This window comes from Akebia trifoliata, chromosome 7 (genome assembly GCF_017979445.1).
Source record: "Akebia trifoliata isolate Shusen 1 chromosome 7, ASM1797944v1, whole genome shotgun sequence".
Classification (NCBI taxonomy): Eukaryota; Viridiplantae; Streptophyta; class Magnoliopsida; order Ranunculales; family Lardizabalaceae; genus Akebia; species Akebia trifoliata.
In genome coordinates, this window is record NC_141381.1 from 28,720,142 (window position 1) to 28,741,051 (window position 20,910).

A 20,910-nucleotide genomic window follows, 5' to 3' on the forward strand; every position below is an offset into this window, starting at 1 on the left:
TTTATAGAAATATAAGAAGCAGTTTATTTGGTTAAAAGGATATGAATTAAACTATGGGAATCTTTCTTTAATATAACATGCTTATGTGGATTCAGTGCAAAGTTTGCAATAGAGAGGTTATTTGTTGGTAACAGTATTGATATATACTTTATAAAGTAAAATTATTTCATCATCCATCTTTGACTTGGCTTTTTCCACATGTATTGTGCTTTTGAGGGATAAAAATGGGGCCCTTGGAGAAATTTTGGAGAACTTATATCATACTTTATACTGCCATGATCATGTATAAAGTAAAGTTCTCAAGCACAATTTATATCAGCCATGGCATTATAATTGCTCCATCTCTATCCCATGAAGTCTTTAAAAAACCAAAAGTATTCATGTAGAAACTTTAGACCAACAATTTAATATCTTAATAGGGTGGGATTGGTAACCGCCTGCATGGGTGATCGATCACAATGTAATAATGGATGACTTCAAGTCTCTAGGAAATCTCAACAATAAAATAATGGGGAACAGTTCAAAGGAGGAGATATGAGAAGACGAAAGAATTTATCTGTCAAATAAATCCAAATCTCTGTATTAGAAACAATTCTCCCCACCCCTCTGAGCAATTCAAATGAACAAAATGAATATGTTTCATTACTTGGTAAAAACTAATATATTTCTGAAAAAAAAAATCTACGCTTTCTGTACGATCGACCATGCTTTTATGAATTTGAGCAAGATATGACCCCATGGATATCTTCTTTTACCTTTGTGCATGTGTTGTTCCATCTTTGAGCATGTGTTGTTTAATAGCATCCCCTCTTTTAATCAGTAAGAATCTGGTTCTGAGGCCCACAAGCGATCGAACGAAATCCAAGTAAGGAATTTTGCACTCTGTGGGACCATGAAATGGTTTGAAGAATGATGATTTCTAGCCCACCATACTCATTCACCTCATGCACTGATAAGACTGAGGGAACCATCTCGACCATAAAATGTGTTTCATCTTTATTATTAAAGCAAAGATGCCATAGCATGCAAAATGCATCAACCCCACTGACAAATACCTGCAGATTCAGATCAACAATGGATTTACTTAGTTTCGTAGCTGAACTGTAAAAAATAAAAAGGACAAAATATAGATTGGGATCAAGTCGTGTGCATATTTTATACAATTAGAATTTCCAAGTACATAAAAAAAATTTGCAATGGTCAGATGATCCTACTTATCCATGAATTTGGTGGACCATTAGGAAGGTCAATAGACACAACAGATTGGATGACCAGAATCACCCCATTGGAGCAATTTTTTTGAGATCAGCATGTGTTGCTTATTGGAAGAAATGGTTTTGTATAAACTTTTAAGTTTATATAAGATGTAACTCGCAAATATTTTCTCTCATTTGATAGAAAGGTGGGATTTTATAAGGCATACCATAATGGAGCATAAGGAGAAGACAAGTCGAGAAACGGGTATGGCCACCTATGGCAAAGAAAATTATCGTTATAAATACTGCAAATTAAGTTGTTCTCAAATGTAGAAAGAGATAAAGGGGGGTCAGTATTACCAAATTGAGACACAAGCATGAATGATCCATTGAAAAATGACAAATATAGCTGTCCATAAGATGAAGTATGCGATCCGGAACCATGGGAACCGCTGAAAGGGATAGTTTTTTTAATGATGAGTGCTAAACTTGAAAAATAACTGATTTTTAAAAACATAAAGTAATTGCAACTTACCAAGCGATTCAAAGCCGTATCCCCAAGGAGGCAAACAGCATTGATTGAATGCATGCCAATAAGCAACTGAGACAAAACAAAAACACATTGTTCAATAAAAAGGGGTGGTGGACATGTTATTGTTAGCTGAGTACAAGTATGGTCAGGTGTTGGACTTGCCAATCACAAAATACAAGGTATTGCAACATGACCATACCATTTTGTTACTATTTTTTTATATTTTAAATACAACGTATTTCAACATGTTACATTAACATCAGTGCTACCTTTGCACTTCCTTTCCAACTTTTTGCCATGCCAATGTGCCAACACGACACGATACTTCTAGGCCTTTTATATGCATATAGTATAACAGTGGATAGCATTACAATTCAATTATATGATTGAGGAGTGATCTCACTTCAGTGAGGTATTCTCAGGGTAGAATTGGTTGAAGTTCTTTGAGCAAGGGGAAGTGGACAAAAACAAGGTTAAGTACGCTATCTTTGGTCCTCTACATTGAGTACAGGGATCCTGTCCCTATATAGGATAATACCTATCTTTTTACCATATAACTCCATCGGCATGTCATCTTTTCGGCTTTTCCAAAAAAATTGTATCCAAGGCGCACACGTCTGTGTCAAGTTAAACAGATCTTTTGGGATTGGTCAATATCATGAATCTCATGCTATAGAAAATAGCAGGCTCGGGCATACCAGAAAATTTTACTGGAAATAGATTTTTCTAGCTATTTACATTCTTATACGCTTAAGACTGAAATATCCCTTAATGAGATAGTGATATTGGACTTTCAATCCAAAATGATACGTAAAAGCTTGAAATCTTTTTGTTGAGTGGCTATTTGCATCTGAATTAACATAACTGAGGTTTTCTTCACATCTTTAAACTACAAATTAACTTTAAATCAATTAAATTTCCCGTTATTCAATTGTAAGAAGTAAACCTATATTACACTACGCACATAACTCAAGGGCAAGGAAATGAGCAAGCAAGCAGAATTTGAGTGTTTATAATACTTACGAAATTGATATTGTAGTCTTTGATGGTAAGGAATGGAACAATGATGAACCAAAAGACTAAATCGGTGAGCAACACAGCTCCTGCAGTTATCTGACGATGAAAAAGAGAACAACCCTTATCAAACAATTTACAAGGGAAAAATATATAAGTAAACTATAAATAGAGGTACGATGCCTTCTAAAGCATGGGTGATGGATCTTCAAGATTAAAAACAAGCCCAATGAACATAATGTCATATTTAGTGATAGTTACTCAAACTTATCTAGTTCAAATCTAAAGATAGAAAATTTCAGGCTTCATTTAATCAAGCAACATGTTTGGGGTGTCGAAGAGAATGAAGCCTTTGGGCATTAAACCTGTAATCCCTGCTTACATACACACTACAATTGATTCTTGAAAGTGGGTTTACCTGAAAAATAACTTGAAAAACATAACCCCAAATACTGGCAATTTGGCGATCGTAACATTGTTGCTGGGGAGCCAAGTTTTTTGCTATGCTGCCCACATTTGCATTTCCCTCGTGCGTGGGAGCCACCTGGTTGCCTTGTTCTGCATCTAACTCCATATGATCACCACCAACTCTATTGCGATATTGGGAACATCCACAAATGGAGAGGAAGGATCCGAGCTACAAATGGAAGTTGAGACCATAAGCAACAAACATACGTACATTAGAAAGGAAAGAGACTATGACACAATGTAACCACAAGCTAATCATTTTCTAGGAAAATTAGTAAAATATTACAGATATTTGAATTGAATCTTCATTAAAGTTAGAGGGAATACCCCAAAGTAAATTGTAACCAATGTGAAAGTCCACCTGCCATGAACCAAAAATAAAAAAACAAGGTTAAAATATAAGAAAATGTGTCTTTTTATTTAATTGAAAGTTACAATACAAAGCTTCATTTGGAGATATTATGTGATCATGTTTAAATACATGTTGAAAACCCTCAAATAACAATAAAATTTAACGACACGATTCATCTAGGAAAATCTTTGAACTAGGCATTCCAACTGTATTGTATGTTTCCACTTAATTAAATCCAAATCATATTCAATTTCTATGTATAAAATAAACTAAAATAAAGGCAGTTGGCTTACTGAGTATAGAAGTAAAATATGCCACCTCCATCAACAATGACATTGACAATAAGCAATGCCAGAAGTATAAAGAACGCAATAACTCGGAAGGCCAGCAACCAAGCAGGATGGATTTCTTTCAGACATGGCTTCCAAGCTTCATCTTCATACAAAGATCCTTTTGTTTCTTGTTGGGTTTCTTCGCTTCTGGGTTTTGAACTCTTGGAACCTTCGTATCTCCATATCAGAATTGATGCTACAATAATGCAACACAAGATCCAAATTGAACAGAGCAAAACCCTCCAATTCAACTAATAACCTCGGGTGGTTGTATCGGTAGTCATGGCTGGTTGCCAAGAAAGTTTTGAGGATCCTGTTTTGAAATCCATGGAGTTAATTTATTTTCTGCAGTGCACTCCAATGACTCAACAAATTGTTGATTTATTTTCAAATCAAAATATTGAAAACAACTAAAAGAAACCTGTTTAGACCCAAATCCAAGAGAACCGATAAAATTCAGAAGAAAAAATAATACATAAATCAGAGAAATCCTAATAGCAAAGCAGAACAACCATCAACCCAAAAGGTTGAACAATGGGTAGAAATCAAAAGCTCCAATTCAATCTATCAAGACTAACTATTTATGCAAAAAATTTGATAAACAGAATACTCAAAAAGAAAGAACCCCAAATGCTCAAACCAACTCAATCTTACAGAAACTCAAAACCCCATACCCCAAGTTAGCTTAAAAACTTCAAAAAATGGAAATGAGAAGAAAAACTCAATTCTAAGAAATGAACGTCATTTTCACAAAGTTCAATAAAAAACAGCAAAACTACGACTGGGTTTATCCTATTATAGCAGAAATATTGAATGGGGAATAATAAAATGCCAGACAACAAAACCCAACATGCATTTGGCCACATTAATTGCAGAAATCAAGAAACTAAGCAGAGATTCCTAACTTTTGATGGGTTTTGCAGAGAAAGCAGAAACTAATATTAAAATGAACTAAAGGAGGAGCAAAACTCTAAGCAAGGAAAGGTGGATACTTACAAAGGCAAAAGCAGGGGAGAGACTAAGGGTGGTGGTGTGTAAATGAGATGCTTTGCTTCTTGGGTTTAAAAGCACAGAGAGAGAGAATATAAGCTTCTGTTTTTCTTCTTTCAAAAGATCTTTAATAAACCCAAAGTGTTGTTTCATCAATCTCTCTATCTCAATTCTCAAATCCAAACAGTTAAAGGAATTGAGAGAAATATAAAGGGGTCTTAGTTTTCGCCACCTTTTGTCATTATTTTTTTTATTTTTTATTTTTGGCTTTTTTTTGCTCCTCTCCCAATGTGTGTGAGAGAGACCGCACTTTATTATATTTTATTCAGATTTTGTGTTGGATTGCTTCAAGATGCTCTCCCCAATGAAGACCATGCCGGCCATCTGTCCCAAGAGGCCAAGACCAGACGTGAAAGAAAAGAAAACAATAGTATCAAACGTACGGCTGAGACGGGAAAATATTCCTAGAGATTCCTTTAACCTAAACCGGTATTGATCGCTAAGAAACCTGTTTTCTACTTCTCAGCTGTACGTTTGATGCTCTGCATCAAACTCGTTTAAGGAAGAGTCCGACTAACCTTACTAAAAACAAGTCCTCGAGATTCATAACAAGTCTCGAGGTCTTTTCTATGCATCTCGAGGTCTTTTTGACGGTGGATGAGACTTAGTAAGATTTTTTTCCTTATTATTTTGTAAGGAAAGGTTTTCTCTGAAAGGAATGAGAAAATGACCATGTTACCCTTGTTCTTGTATTTCGAGAAACAAATTAAGAATTAATAATTAAAGACTGCGTAATCAGGTCCCGTAGCTAATGGAATATTTTCATTTAATTACTTTTTCTTTGGCCCTTTCTCCTGATAACAATAAAAATATGATTTTTTTTTAATAAAAAAACTTATATATATACATGGGACTCATAAATTCAGCTCTTTTCACATAGAAATGCAATTTAAAATCAACAATTCATAATTATTTAAGGGGATTTAGCTAATCCTACATTATATAAAGGATTCTTCTAACCTCGATTGAAGTTTGCTGCACAACATCAGATCAACGGTTGTGATGGGAGGAAAAATATAAATTTATTAGGAATCAATGCATATCTTATAGGTATCGATTGCATTGTGGCATCCTTTTCGAACATCCTCCCATCTCAATCATTTGTTTGATTGAAGTCTCAAATACCATCTGAGGCTTGTGTTTTTCAACTTTGAAGGGATTTTTTTTTCTGGGAATTTTACTAAAACATAATCAATTTTTGATTAAATTTCGATTCCAAGTCACTATTCATTTTAATTCTCAAAACGTGAACTTGCGAGATCACAAGGTCGCTACTTTTAGCGAGCTTGTCACTTTAAACATGCGAGATTGTCACTTGAAAAACTTACGATCTCGCACGTTCACATTTTGAGAAATAAAATAAATAGTTAGTCAGAATCAGAATTTCATCATATTCGACTCACGAAATGGTAATTTACCCTTCTTTTTCTTTTTCTTTTTTTCTTATTTGGAGAGAGAGAGAGAGAGAGAGAGAGAGAGAGAGAGAGAGAGAGAGAGAGAACCTTTCATTAATGTTGTTAAGATGCTGGGGGCTTGTTATGCTTTAATGAGGCACCATGTCCATGGAATGACAAAGGAGTAGAAGAACCATAGATCCATACAAGTAGGAAGGATAGCTTTATAAGTTACTTGAATTGCATTACACGCCTTGTAATTCCATGAGCATGACCTTCGGTGTAACTTGTAGGAGTTTCATTCACTATTAGTTCCTTACAAGGCACAGCTATCACATTCTTCTTAAGGCAGTGGTACCACATCCTCTTATGAGGATCTATGAGTCCTCGTAGAGGTTCGATTTTAGATGATTGACGATTTTTGAGAATAGAACTCATCCACTTGTTGCGATTATAATCTTTTATTCTCAATGATCATCAAATACAGATGGCTATTTGTAATTTTTCCATTATATATGTCTTTTGAAAAAAAAAAAAAAAAAACTCAAAACCTTTAAAAAGGGCACCATTTTTTCACATTTGTTATGATTTATTCGTGTCAAAATTAATTGAGCTTCTATATCTTAATTTTAATTCTGATAGTGCAAATCAATGAGGATAGCAAAACAAGGATTCTGAGCTGATTTGAATCCCAAAATTAGTGTTGCTAGATACTCTTGCACAATATACATCAACAATATATTTTCAAGAACCGATATTTGTACAGTGCCTATGCACCATTATACCGCCTCCGAACAGATTTTTAAAAAGACCGCACTCAACACTGTGTTGATGTGGCAGTATGCAAAGTACCAAAGATTTTTTTCATCGTATAGAAATCGACGGTTCTCTATACACTACCACACCAGCGCAGTGTCCAAGGAAGTCAGTACAGCATTTTCCTTTTAACAAATCCTATCCAAAAGATCTACACGACTTATATCTAGTTTGGACAACCAAAAATGACAATTGCATATCCTTATTAAATTTTATCATCAAAAAAACTAATTGGTCTATGGGTAAATATAATCTATCCTCTTCGGACCCACTGCTCATGAGCTTTTGACCCACATTTGGGGACCCAAACACACAAAAAAATTGGAGAAAACTTTGAAGGGGGCAGACCGCTTCAAAATTTTGAAGGAACCCACTCGATTGGATTATTACACGTGACATTTCCAAGGAGGTATTCCAAATTTTGGTGGAAATGTAGGGGTGTGAAGTAAATTTAAAATGCCACGTGTCTTGTAATGAGAAGGGTACTCATTAAAAATTTTGAAGTGGCCTGGCCGTTTCGTTGACTTCCAAAAATTGGCCATTAAATTGACTGAGAAAATATGATTTACGTCTCCAATTGCCATATTCTTTTTTGAGATAAACTTAATTGAAGACAACAAAATAACAATAACTCTAACCATCACCATAGGGCTGTTAATGGATCGAATCATACCCAAATTTCAAACTGTTCCGATAATTTTAGGTATGGATCGAGAATTTGAATTTCGCTAATGAATTGATTTGATGAGGGTTGATATGATCTTATATCTAATTGGATTAGTTCTCAATCAACCATGTCCTGATCCCATAAAATGTGAGAAAATATATAATTGTTTAAATTTAAGAAAAAAATTCAAATAATTATGTGCATTTTCTTTTTAAATGTTAGAAGTATTGACTGAACTATCACATAACGTTCACAGATAGTTCTGTCAACACATGTAATACTTTCACTATCTCCAAAAGCTTCAATAATTATTTGATATATTTCCCTTAAATATATGGACTTCATTTAGATTTTGTATATCAAATTGGATATGTTCTGATTTGTTTGTTATTGAATCAATTTTGAATCCCAATATTGAGATCCGATAAAACCTGATCTGATGAGAACCTAATCCTTACTAGATACCAAATAGACCCTATCCGGGCCCAATCCATTGACAGTCCTACCCAACCAGCCAACCCTAACCCAAACTAATACCCCTAATGCTAAACACATATCCTTACCTATAAATACTTGTTTTCCTCATCATTTCGCATCCTTGTTTATCAATCTTCCTCCTTTTTCTTCATCTTTGCAACAATGAAAATCTTCGTAAAAATCCTAATAGGGAAACCATAACTCTAAAAGTTGAATCCTCAAATACCATCGACAATGTCAAGGTCAAGATCCAAGTCAAAGAGGGAATCCCTCCTAATCAACAATGCTTGATCTTAGTTGGAAAATACTCGAAAACAAAAGAACCCTAGCCGATTAGAATATTCAGAAAGAATCGACACTTCATTTTGTTTTTCGTCTTCGAGTAGGGCCAAGAAGTGAAAGAAGAAGACCTATACTAAGCCTAAAAAGATTAAGCATAAGAAGAAGAAAGTGAAGCTCACAATGTTGCAATTCTACAAGGTTGATGATTCAGGAAAGGTTCGATTTTTGGCATGCATCACTTTCGCATATTCTTCCCACAAGCTTGTAGACACCCCATTTTTGTTTAGGCTGAACCCGAGAACCCCAAAAACCTTTCAGAAGTGGGTTTGACTCAAAGTAACTCTCAGAGAGACTTTAAAGCCCGTCATGAGTAGCCGAGAGGTCACGTTAACTTCATATTTTAGCTTGGTCGTGGGTGAGCCATGGGTGACCTAAGGATCATGCCATTTTGGCCTAGTCCTTGCCACACCCCTAGACTAGTATATTTTTGCATAGTATAGGGATAACCTATGGCCTGGTGTATTTTTACTCAATCCATTACTCACCCAATGACCAATCTATTAGGCAGTTACAAGCACATGTGTGTATGAGATTTTCTTAGGAAAATGGCCCTTTAACCTTCTCCTAAGTGTTTTTTTCACATCTTGTTTACTTTGTTACCCTCACATTAACCTCCTAATAATTTTCATATCAAGGTCTTCTAGTAATTCATTATTTCTTTCAATTTTGACTCCAAGTCCTTTTTGGTCTCCACTTGAGTTGAATTACCTCCTTAATCTCATCTTGTTAGAGTTAATTAGAGGTGATTTACTCTTGTGCCTATCAACCTTATCCTCAATTCAAGAGAGTTCCATGTAATTTGACTACATTCAAAAGGTTATAACCCTTTTACTTTACCAAGAGAGTGCTCTAGAATTTGTGTGCGAAGACTCTATTAGTCCTAAGTTGTTAGAAGTCTAATTAGGTAAAATGTCTAGAAAGTTCAAAATTCAAGCATCAAATTACATACCATTTGACTTAGATCTCTAAAATTTGACCCAAAGTCAAGGGATTAAGATACTTATATTCTTCATTTAGAATTCTCTAAAACTTTAAGTGCATTTACACATTTACTCTTTGATGAACATGATTGGCTAGACTCATAGAGGTGTAAAAGACAATCAAAGACAATTGGATGAAGGGTATTTAAAGTATTTCTTTGAGGTTTTGTTGGGAATATTGGGAACTTTAGGAATTTGAACAAGTTTATTCTCAAAGGTCTTTGAGAATCTTATAAATAAGATCCCTATCAAAGGCAAATGAATGAGGAGCTCCAAGATCCCAAACCCTATCCATTTTATTTCTCAAAGCTCTTTAGCATCCCAAAATTCTATCCAAACATTATCTCATCCATCTAAGAAGCTAAAGTCAATAAGAAGAAGGAGAAGAGACCAAAATGTGGAGCAGATTTAAGTTTCTGTTTTCTTTTATGTAATAACCCCCTGTCCAAACATTATCTCATCCATCTAAGAAATCAAAGACCAAAAATACTTTTAGGGTTTCATCTCACAAATTCCATCATTACCCTCATAAATATATAAAATCCCAAAAGAAACAACTAAAACCTTATGTTTATTATTTTTATTTTTAGGATTAGATCACTTTATCCTAAAAAATTCTTCAAAAAATTTATAAATAATTTCATTTCTTATAAGCAATTCATGCGCTCAAGCCTCCATATCTCAACCTCAAACTCTATCAAAATCCCTACTTAACCCAAACCTCCATCTTTAAATCTTCTCTTAATTTTCAAACTTTCAAATAAAAATCATCATTCATCTCTTACCTCTAACATTTAGTCAAAACTCTCAACTTGAAGTTCTTCCATTCAAAGCAATCTCAGTCAAGACTATCAAAGGACAATATGGGTTAAGATTTAGTTTTATTTTAAGTTTGCATCTTCTTCTTTTTCTATCCCTCTTTATATTTTTAGAAAACCCTTAAAATATAATGGAGAACCCTCATTTATCTCGAGTAGGTAGAACCTTAACCTTGGGCATGGAATGCTTGAGGCGGTTTGGCCAAAAGGTTGGAATTGATCCATTTTTTAACCCACTTATCTCTTATACATCATAATATACTCTATACACACACACTAGACATGTTTTATTATGAAAAAATGTGTAACTCTCTTGGTAGGGTTAAAACACTAAGTTTCTAGCTAAGTTTGCATGTATCAAGATTATGGGTTTAAGGGAACTCCATCCATGAAATCTTTTTAAAATCTTGAACTAATATTCTAACTCGTGTAAAATGTGATGACTCCATAGAATATCATTTTCCATAGAGTATTCATATATGTCAATCCTAGCATTAGATCCTCTTTCAAAGAGGTACATTCTCACCATGTACACACCCATCTCTTTACGTAACTCATGCATTTTATTATTCATTTATTTAATTATCTTAAATATGACCAAATTTACAAATGTAACCATCATAGGTGGATAGAATGGGGTATCTAATACTTTCTCCATTCTCTAACTGAATCATCTTACATAGATCTTAGGTAGATCATACCATTTTTCATAAACAAGAGTCGTTATAATGACATGAAAAATGATTTTATTAAACATTTAATTCATGTGCCTATTCACACCCATTTCTTAAAAAGAATGGTGATGACTCCAAATAATGTAACTTTGAGATTCAACGATGAACATCTCGTGTCTACAACTCCCAAGTGACCACATAAGTATCTAAAAGAGCTTCGGAACCCAAGATAATGAAATTCATGTAAATTTTCACTCAAGTCTTAAGCTCACAAAAAAATTCAACAAGCACTCAATTCTAGTTTAAGCTTACTCACCATCTTACTTCTTCATTTTACAAAACAAAACTATAGTCACTTTTCCTTTAATTTCTCTATAATCCCATTTATTTTCAAAACCTTAAAAAAATGAGTTTCCTACTTCACCAATAGTCAATCTATGATAACCATCATTTGATGGGTGGGACAAGGTTCCTAGCACCTTCCTTATCCCTTGATCGAATCTCCTTACTTAATTATTTAGGCAAACCTCTCCTTTATCCTTTGAATATGTGAGTCATCATAAGTAAAAAAAATAGAATTTCAAAAACTCTTTTGTGGTCACACTCATACTCTTTGAATGGTGGCGACTCCTTAACCCACGTAGATGATATCAAAACTTCAAATTTTTTTAAACGTCATATGTCAACAAAGCTTACAAGAGGTTAAATTTCAACCTAAAGGATTGGAAAGTGTTTGCCGCAAGTGCGATTCTCATTGTCATTCTTACCTCAAAAATACGAAATCATTTCTGTGGGTGTAAATATAACTTCTTTGTTTGCAGCCATTGTGTGTTATTTATTTTCTATAATACCAATCGATCGGGTTGATTTATCGGATGCAATCTTCTTAGGTTAATTGGTTGGAATGTATTTCAACATGTATCATGTTTTGTGTCTATTGGATCAAGACAACTGAAGTAAATCATTGAGCTTTAATTAGTTGAATAACAAGATAAGATAGTTTGGAGGTATAATTTAGTGCAGGTGATAGTTTAGAGTAGTTTAGGTGATAGTTTAGGATTTTTGCATTTTTTTCATTTTTCATGATTAGCATAGTTTTAGGGTTCTTTTTTTTTTTTTGTCATTCAAGGCATATTTGTTATCAACCAATCATTTCCTGAAAAAAAAAAAAAAAGAACAAGTTCTCTATTTCATTTTCGAGACAAAGTAATGAACTTGTTCTTCTTTTCAGGAAATGATTGGTCGAGAACCTATATGCCGTACAATAAAAGAAAAACAACAACAACAACAACAAAAATCCTAAAACTATGTTAAGCATGACAAACGAAAAAAAAAAACAAAACAAAAACCCTAAACCATCCACCTAAACTAAATCCTACCCAAAATGGGTAGGAAATTAAAAATAAATAAATTAATTAAAATTCATATTAAATGTCTCCTCTTAACTATAACATTCAATCCAAAAAACCATACTGATATTGAACATTTAAAAAGCAACAATAGCGTTCGTAAAATGCTATAATATAATAAACAATAGCGTTTTTAGAAAACTGTAATAGTATTGAATTTTATAGCATTAGCACAAGCATAGCATCTCATATTACAACATTTGAAAAACACTATAAAATGTAATCTATAGAATTTTATGTACATTATGAATGCTAATTTTTGTTGTAGTTTGGTCTTTGTGGGGGTAAGCAAACCTTTGGAACCTTTCTTTTTGGGTTGGGCTCATGTAATTTGGGGTGTCTACAGCTACACTTGGTTTCATACTAATGTTGCGGTGTATGACTGAGACATTGATGTCCATTTGATGATCCTCACTGATATGAAATAAAGATTGTGTGTCGGATGGATTTGCAATTGCATCCTTCTCATGGAGGTGTGCATTGAAAAACATGGTCTACACTTCGTTTTTTGGTTATCATGAGTATCCCCGCCCTTTGGGTGAGACTAATCCCATGGTCACACGCACCACCCCCTCGAAAGGTCCTACATGCAGCTGGTTGAGTAGAGGATCAACTGGACCTTGGAGGGTGGCCCCAAGGAATTTAATGCTTTGTGGGGTTTCGAATACTTGACCTACCCTTCTTGAGGAGCTTATCAAGGATCGGCTTGCCACTAGATCACATGGTTTACACTTTGGTGCTACAAATCTTAGGCCCTATTTAGCTGTTCCGTGAAAAGCTATAAATTAGCATGAAAACAAAAATTGTGGTGAATTGTGCTTGTTTGCTATCTACAAATCTATTGAAGATTACCGCAAAAGTTTGCTCTGCTCATTCCATGTGAATAGTAAAACGTTATAAACTTTTGCACTGTACCATCTTTTCCCTTACAAATTCTTGCAAAACTTTGCCATGTTAAAATCAACACAAAACTTTGTAAAATAAATTCAAAAATTGTATCAATCTAAATGAATATAATGATAAATGGGAGCAATAACATCTTGATGTATGTTAAAATACTCAATGTTTTATCTTAAAATTGAAATGAAGTGCAAGATCCATATTGTGTTAAATTGTACGTGTTGCCCTTTGAAGGAAGTGGGTCTTGGGATCAGGAGGATTAAAGATTGGAACTCCATTGGTCATATGAAATTGTTTTGGAAGGTTGTCCAAAAAGATTTTTTGTGGAGTAATTGGGTTAGAGCTTGGTATGTTCATGATGGGGATGTTTGGAGGTGCCAACTTCCCAATAATGTCTCTTGGTCTTGGAGAGGTATTATGCGAGTTAGACCTTGGACTGCAAAGTATATTAGACTTCTCATCAGTGATGGTGTATCCACTAATTTTTGGAAGGACCCTTGGTTAAAGAAGGATCTTTGATTGAGCAATTTGGTAGGAGACCAGTGTTTCGAATGAATAGCCATTTCGATGCAAAGGTTGCTGATTTTGTGGATAATAGTGGGAGGAGAGGTCTTGTGGAGACAATATTCGTCTAGCTTCCATTAGTGACAAGGTTGAAGCCCATAGTCCTCCTTGGCCGAATGAACCAGATCATATTGTTTGGGTCATAACAACCAATGGTCATTTTACCTACAAATCTGATTGGGAAACTATTCCAAGTGGGGGTATAGAAGTGAGATGGAGCGGAATTGTATGGAATAAACTCAATATTCCAAGGCACTTCTTTGTTACTTTGATGGCTTTCCATAGAATCCTTTTAATTGCGGAAAACTTAAGGAAGAAGGGCTTCCATGTGGTTTCAAGATGCATGCTGTGATGCAAAGCTTGTGAAGTTAATGATCACCTTTTCTTGGCTTGTGACTTCATTTCAAGGCTTTGGAAGAGAATTCTTGTTAACTTTGGTATTGACAGTTGGAGGAGGCAGACTTTATCATTCAGATTCGGTCGGGTTCTTTAATGAAGGTTGCCTTCTGTGCTTTGGTTTATCATACGCCATGAGAGCACATTAGAAGAATTTTTCAATGGGAGCTTAAAGAATATGGATTCTATGGGGTTGTTGTTTCTAATGTCCAGGAAAGAGATGATTTACTTAACTAGGGCTGCCAATTAATGATTAAAGTTAGGAATCAACAGTCAGTTAATTGAAGTCCTCCTATCGAAGGAACTCTAAAGATTAACGGTTTTGCTGGCAGAAATCACTCAGGTAATCTTTTGTTTGTTGGTTATGGTAGCACGAGCTCTAGTGAGGTTCCTACTATTGAGCTAGAGGCGATTCTCCATGGGTTGAAGGCAAGGCATCCATCATGTGATCGTAAATGCGGACTCACTGCATGCTATTAATTGTTTAAATGCTGTGTGGGAGTGCTCGTGGAGGTATCTTGATCTTTTGTGATCGATTAAAGATGTGGCAAAGGAATTCAACTCCTTAACCTTTGAATTTAGCTGGCATGAATCGAAAAAGGTGGCGGATTGGTTGGCAAGAGGGGAGTTTCCTCTCAAGGCTCTACTTTGCTTATTGATAATTTTCCGTTTGAATTGGTTTCACTTTGTTTACAGGACTTTGCTTGTACTTTTGTTCGGCTTTAGCCTCTTATCAATAAAAGGGTATAGCCCCTGCTTACTGATAATAAATAAAAAAGGATCCATATTGTGCCAACCATAAGATTTACAACCTGTGAATAACCACTACTTTTGGTCGATTCTTGTTCTGGGACTACCCTTTCCAATACTGCAATAGAATGCAAAAACAGCCCATATAAGAAGGAAGCACCCTCCATAGACAGCTATGGGGAGATATCTTTCTTAACAATAGCACATCCTCATGCACGAATTATTTTTACTTCACTTGTATATGGTTATGTGGTTTCAGTTCGATCCATTCTCTCTTTGAAGCAGATAGATTAATAGAGCCAGGATTTGCGTATGCTGATACCCCAGATGGGTTGGTATTCATCGAGTTATTCCTCTTCCCCCCCCCCCCCCCCCCCCACACACACACACACATTCATGCATGGCTGTGGTCCTTGTAAAGCTTGAACTAGGTTCATTTACTCTCCAAAAAGTACAAATGGTTTATCAATCTGGACTCTTGTTTTCTCTCTTTGGACTATGTTTCAGATGTTAAAAAGAGAGATTTAAGGGCTGTTACTACAAGCAATACTCCACCTTTGATCATAAAATACTGATTGCTTGAATCGCGTGAGATGTAAATCATGCCCATCCGTTCGATATTGAATGGTACAAAATGAGTTTGGGTGTGTGTTTTTCCAGCTTGTAATACATTGGAGAATTGAGTGTGCCCACGTGAATTCACATGGGTGTCTGTATGACTGAGTGGTCAATAGTAAAAATGGTGTATAAAAGGAGTAAAGAAGTAGGTGTTGGTTATTAAAGAGAGTAAACTGTAAATGCAAGTAGGGATAGAGATGGAAACATATGCTTTAGATGTAAAAATGTTGGGGTTGTGGACTTAATGGTCAATTTAATTTACTATCTTTCAAGGAAATACAAAAATTAAGATGCCTATTCTTTCCTTCTCCAACTGCCCTTCTAGAAACTTCCACTACCCTCAAATATGGCAAACTTACTGCACCATGTTCACTTTCTCCACCCAAGATAGATGGAATCACTTTTCTTCCTTATATCCATATTAGGAATGGACAAAAGCAAGATCTAATATACAATTAGGTTGAGAGTTTGAGACTTGAGAGCGCGAGAGAGAGAGAGAGATGATGATGATGTTCCCTTTGTTGAAGGCAGTGGTTGGCACAAAGAGATAGGAAGTTAATGAGGAGAAAACAACAGATGAAACAAACAACAAATACTATCAACAGTCCTTTTCTTTCATAAAACTTTGCAACCTCAAGACATCTAAAAGCTTCAATATTTGCTAATTAGTCTTTTAAAACATGAATTTTTTTAAGTTTTGCAACAAAATCATCAATTTTTCAAGTCACCAAAAACTTGAAAAGGCATTAAAAGTGTTAAATACAATATTTTGTTAAATTTTCTCTGAGTTGTAAACATTCTGAACAAACATTTATTCCTTATAGTTCACAAATAATATTCATGTTATTTTTATCAGGAAACCCAAGCCTTGTAGACTCTTATAAATTTGTCTTTCTATCATGAGGAGACCCAAACCTTAGTGTCTTCTTCTTCTTCTTCTTCTTCTCTCCTCTCTCTCTTTCTCTTTCTCTCTCTGTCCACACACACAAAGGAATTATGGCTACATGCAATCACCAACTTGATCTCCAAGAGCAGATTTGCTATGTACAGTGTGGTTTCTGTACCACTATTCTTCTGGTAATAGCTGCTTAGACCAATGGTCTCTCTCTCTCTCTCTCTCTCTCTCTCTCTCTCACACACACACACACACACACACACAAACACACATGTATGATCATGAAAGCTCTCGGAGAACAGTTACTAATTGTAAGAATTTTCATGTTCTTTTGGGGGGTTAAATGCAGGTGAGTGTCCCATGTAGCAGCTTATTGAAGGTGGTCACAGTTAGATGTGGCCACTGCACAGGCCTCCTCTCTGTAAACATGATGAGAGCTTCTTTTCTTCCACTTCAACTTCTTGCTTCCCTCAATGGTGATGAGGTAATATTTAACAATTGGGGTTCAGTTTCAAATTTGTTCATCATCTCATCATCACTAGGTCTCAATCAATCATGAATGCATCTTCTACTACAAACACTACCATCACCACCAGTATCATTACTATTTCAACTACCTTTAACACCACCACTGCCACTAGTAATTTTTACAATATCATTATCATCATCATCATTGTAATTTAATTCGCTTCCACAGCAAAAAAATGTCTTCCATGAAGAAGTGGAACTTTCGAAAAATGCACCTCTAATCGAGTTCGATAGGAAAAGCCCACTGACGATCTCTTCCAATACTGATGAAATAGAGAGAACACCAGTGACCCCCATCGTTAACAAACGTAAGTTATTACAAAAAAAAATTTGCCAACCCAAGTTTGGATTTAAGATTCCCTTAATCTTATCTTACTAGGGTTTGGTTTTTTTATTTATTTATAGCCCCAGAGAAGAGGCAACGAGCTCCATCGGCTTATAATCACTTCATCAAGTAAGATATTAATCCTCATTTTAAGTTGCACCACTTCATATTAATCAACAAAATTGTCTAGAGTAGCCAAACCCCATAATTTTTATGACTTCTTCAGTTTTTCTTCCATCTCTTCTTCTATAATTTCTTTGAAAATAAGTATTAAAAAATAAAAATAAAAATCTTATATATGAGTAATTATAACAGAGAAGAGATACAGAGACTCAAGACTATAGAACCCAAGATCACCCATAAGGAAGCTTTCAGTACTGCTGCAAAAAATGTAAGTGTTCTTCAAGATGATTTAAGCAACTTCAGTCATTATAAGTTGAAAAAATGGAAAAAATTTCTATTTAAAAGGGAATATAAACTGACTCATTTACATTTTGACTTTATTTGACTATTTTCAGTGGGCTCATTTCCCTCGAATTCAGCAGAAAGGAGATGGTGTGAGCTGTAGTCATGGAGGGGGAAAGGTGACTAGAAAACCAGATTTTGATGAGGTAATAATAACACCATGAGAGATTTTCCCCATCTTTCAATTAAGATATCTAGCTGTGGATTTTGTTGAAAAAATAACCCAATTTCCATTGAATAATTAATCCAAGAAAATAATAATAATAACCTTTCTCCTGCTGTTTTCTTTATATTTTCTTTTTTGATTGATAAATATTTAGTATATTTGTTCTTTGAAGGAAAAAAATTATTTCCACAGAATATTTGGCCATAAACCAAACTGAGCCTTAAGAGTGACTATTCCTTGTTTGTTCTTCTTCTTTTGTTTTTGGATAAATAATTAGTATTTTCTTTTTTAAAGAACAATAATACTTTTTGCTAAAATCATACTGAACCTTATAATAAGATTATTAGTCCTTGTTTGGTCACCACCTAAACTCACTTAGAAATTATTCCCAGGACAGATTTACCCCTTATAAGAGGGTAATTTCCAGTGTAACACAGTGACAACCTAATCTTTTCAAAATGAAGAATGGTAAAATGTTCAAGGCTGTAATTCTCTTATGGTTTTAATGGAACTGCTTTGCAAAGATTGAAATTGGATAAAATTTCGGTAAATTTAAGGCTATTATATAACTCATCGAAATGGGCCATCCCAACAACGGGCTATTACGTGAGGTGATCAATCATCGGGTCTTGTGGTGATGGCATCCCAACAATCGTAAGGGTTGTCCGTGTTTAGATTGCCATGTTTGGATTGAATTTTTTTTTTTTTTTGTATGAAAAAGCTTTAAAATTTTCATTAATTTTTCTAGTGCAAATTAAAGTGGAGATCCAAACAGGGAATTAGAATTGGATAAAAATTTGGTAAATTAATTATTTTATGGATAAAAAGGCTAGTCATATTCTTGGTTTGGAGAAGTAGATTTCATATTTATGAGACCAAGCTTATTGGGTAATGAAGTTATTGTTGGACTTCCTTTATCAGTTATGTATTTTTAGAGCTTTTTTCACTAAATGTTTAAAAAGGCCTTTTTGGTAATTTTATTCAGGTCGATGTACAAGACAAAGATTTTGGTGAAAGGAAGGCCTCAAAGCATTCTGTTTGAACGAAGACAGCCTCAAAGTGAAGTGGGCAAGCATTACAAGTAATCAATGAAAATGGGAAATTGTTTCTTCCTTAGGGTTAGGTTTAGAGTCAGAGTCAGTGTTTGGTGTTTCATGTGTTGCCTTTTGGAGAAATTGAAGCTCTTGAGAATTTGGTTTCTCACTACAAGTTGCTACATGTTCTCACTTAAAAAGAGGGTTTGTTTATTAAGGTAGAAATGCATCTTTATGGGCCCGAATGGTTAGTTTGACCCATAGTTTTAAAACTCGTTGAGTCACTCAAAACTCGGATGGATTGAGTCAACTTGTCTTTTATTTTTATTGGTAAGCCTGCTTTTAATGAGTCAACTTGTCTTGATTAGATTGAGGTGACTTAGCCCCTACACTCAACTCTTAACCCACTTCAAAAATTGGCGGTCAACTTGTCAAATTAGCAGTCAGCTAGAAAATGCATGGTGTGATTGGAGTAAGGTATACAAAAAATCAGCTCATTTTTTAAATTCCTCATCTTATTTTATAATTTGAAGAATCGTGGACCGTTAATTTCTAATCACTTTTCATAGGGTTAAAAATTTATTTTATAACCATTTTTCATGAGGTTAGAAGTTTTGAAATGAGCTGATTTTTTGTGAGGATGGTCTCCTCACCAAAGAAATCATTTAAAAAAAAAAAAAAAAAACAGCCTATTCCGCAACTTTTTAGTTATATAAGATAAAACTTTGTCTAGAATTTTTTTTTACTGAACGCTATCCATATATATATGGCATATCAAATTATATGAATCAAATCTCATGAATTAAGGATGTGGAATGAAAAAATATAATTGATTGTTTGTTTCCCACACGCATTAGAAAGATAATTTTGTGAGAGAAGTATTTTTTTAGTTCTCATTTTGTTATATGGACTTTGACATTCATTTTGGAGGATAATTGGACTCTATAAAATAGGAGACTAATTTCTCTTCAACTCTTATGATAAAACTCTATTTCAAAGTCCCAAGTGACCATGTGATTGTATAAACAAGTTAAATATTTTTACATATTATGAGAGAGAGAGAGAGAGAGAGAGAGAGAGTAAGCTATTCATATCGTATACCTCTTGTTTGGCCTAAAGGGACATTATGTAAAAATTGAAAATTTTGACAAGAAAATTCGACAAACAAAACCCACAAATTTTAGAATGTGAATTTTAACAGTCTATGACTGCTAAAAATTTTGATGATCCCCAATTCGACGGCTTAGAGCCATCAAATTTCTCCCCATCCTCCATTAATTTAACGATTTCGGTCTGTTGAAAAAGAAAATTTGACAATGAAAATTTTGACATCTTAGTCCATTAAATTTTATGAAATTCAACGGCCTTGGGCTGTTAAATATAGGCTTTTTTTTTATGTTGTGGGAGTCAATGATTACTCAACAGATTTAACTCAAAGGATGCTTCCAAGTTCCAATGCAAGTTCGATATCTTAATTGGTTTCTCAATATATTTTTGAATTGATGTATCTTTTGAGGCAATTTTTCTATAAATATTAGATCAATTTGGTAAAATAAAAAATATTACAAGATGGCCCAAATTTTGAAAGACCATATAATTGTGGCAAATCTAAGTTTTGTTGTATCCTGAATGCAGATTTGTCAAAAACTCGATCACACATCATTTTCAAACGATGTCTGATGTTTATAAGAGAATGTAAATAATTTCCTTATTCCCTTTTCTTCTTCTTCTCATCCTCTCTTTCTTAT

General features: G+C 34.5%; 2 protein-coding genes across 3 annotated transcripts; one reads left to right on the forward strand and one right to left on the reverse strand.

Annotated features, from left to right (window-relative positions):
- Positions 1 to 583: 583 nt before the first annotated feature.
- Positions 584 to 6,701, reverse strand: LOC147398820 (uncharacterized). The gene is made up of 9 exons (XM_086446765.1): positions 6,588 to 6,701; positions 3,856 to 4,145; positions 3,538 to 3,571; positions 3,161 to 3,379; positions 2,752 to 2,841; positions 1,732 to 1,797; positions 1,557 to 1,648; positions 1,424 to 1,471; positions 584 to 1,055 (listed from the first exon to the last, which is right to left on the reverse strand). The coding sequence occupies exons 1-9, from the start codon at positions 6,699 to 6,701 to the stop codon at positions 938 to 940; spliced, it is 1,071 nt and encodes a 356-aa protein (XP_086302891.1). The 3' UTR covers positions 584 to 937.
- Positions 6,702 to 16,531: 9,830 nt separating this feature from the next.
- INO (Plant-specific transcription factor YABBY family protein) lies at positions 16,532 to 19,627 on the forward strand. Of its 2 annotated transcripts, none has more exons than XM_086449000.1 (7): positions 16,532 to 16,826; positions 16,994 to 17,128; positions 17,342 to 17,480; positions 17,578 to 17,626; positions 17,813 to 17,888; positions 18,016 to 18,108; positions 19,114 to 19,614. In XM_086449000.1, the coding sequence occupies exons 1-7, from the start codon at positions 16,746 to 16,748 to the stop codon at positions 19,168 to 19,170; spliced, it is 630 nt and encodes a 209-aa protein (XP_086305126.1). In that variant the 5' UTR covers positions 16,532 to 16,745; the 3' UTR covers positions 19,171 to 19,614. The 2 variants fall into 2 exon arrangements, with proteins under 2 accessions (XP_086305126.1, XP_086305127.1); XM_086449001.1 differs by having other exon boundaries at positions 16,710 to 16,848; positions 19,114 to 19,627.
- The last annotated feature ends 1,283 nt before the right edge of the window (positions 19,628 to 20,910 follow it).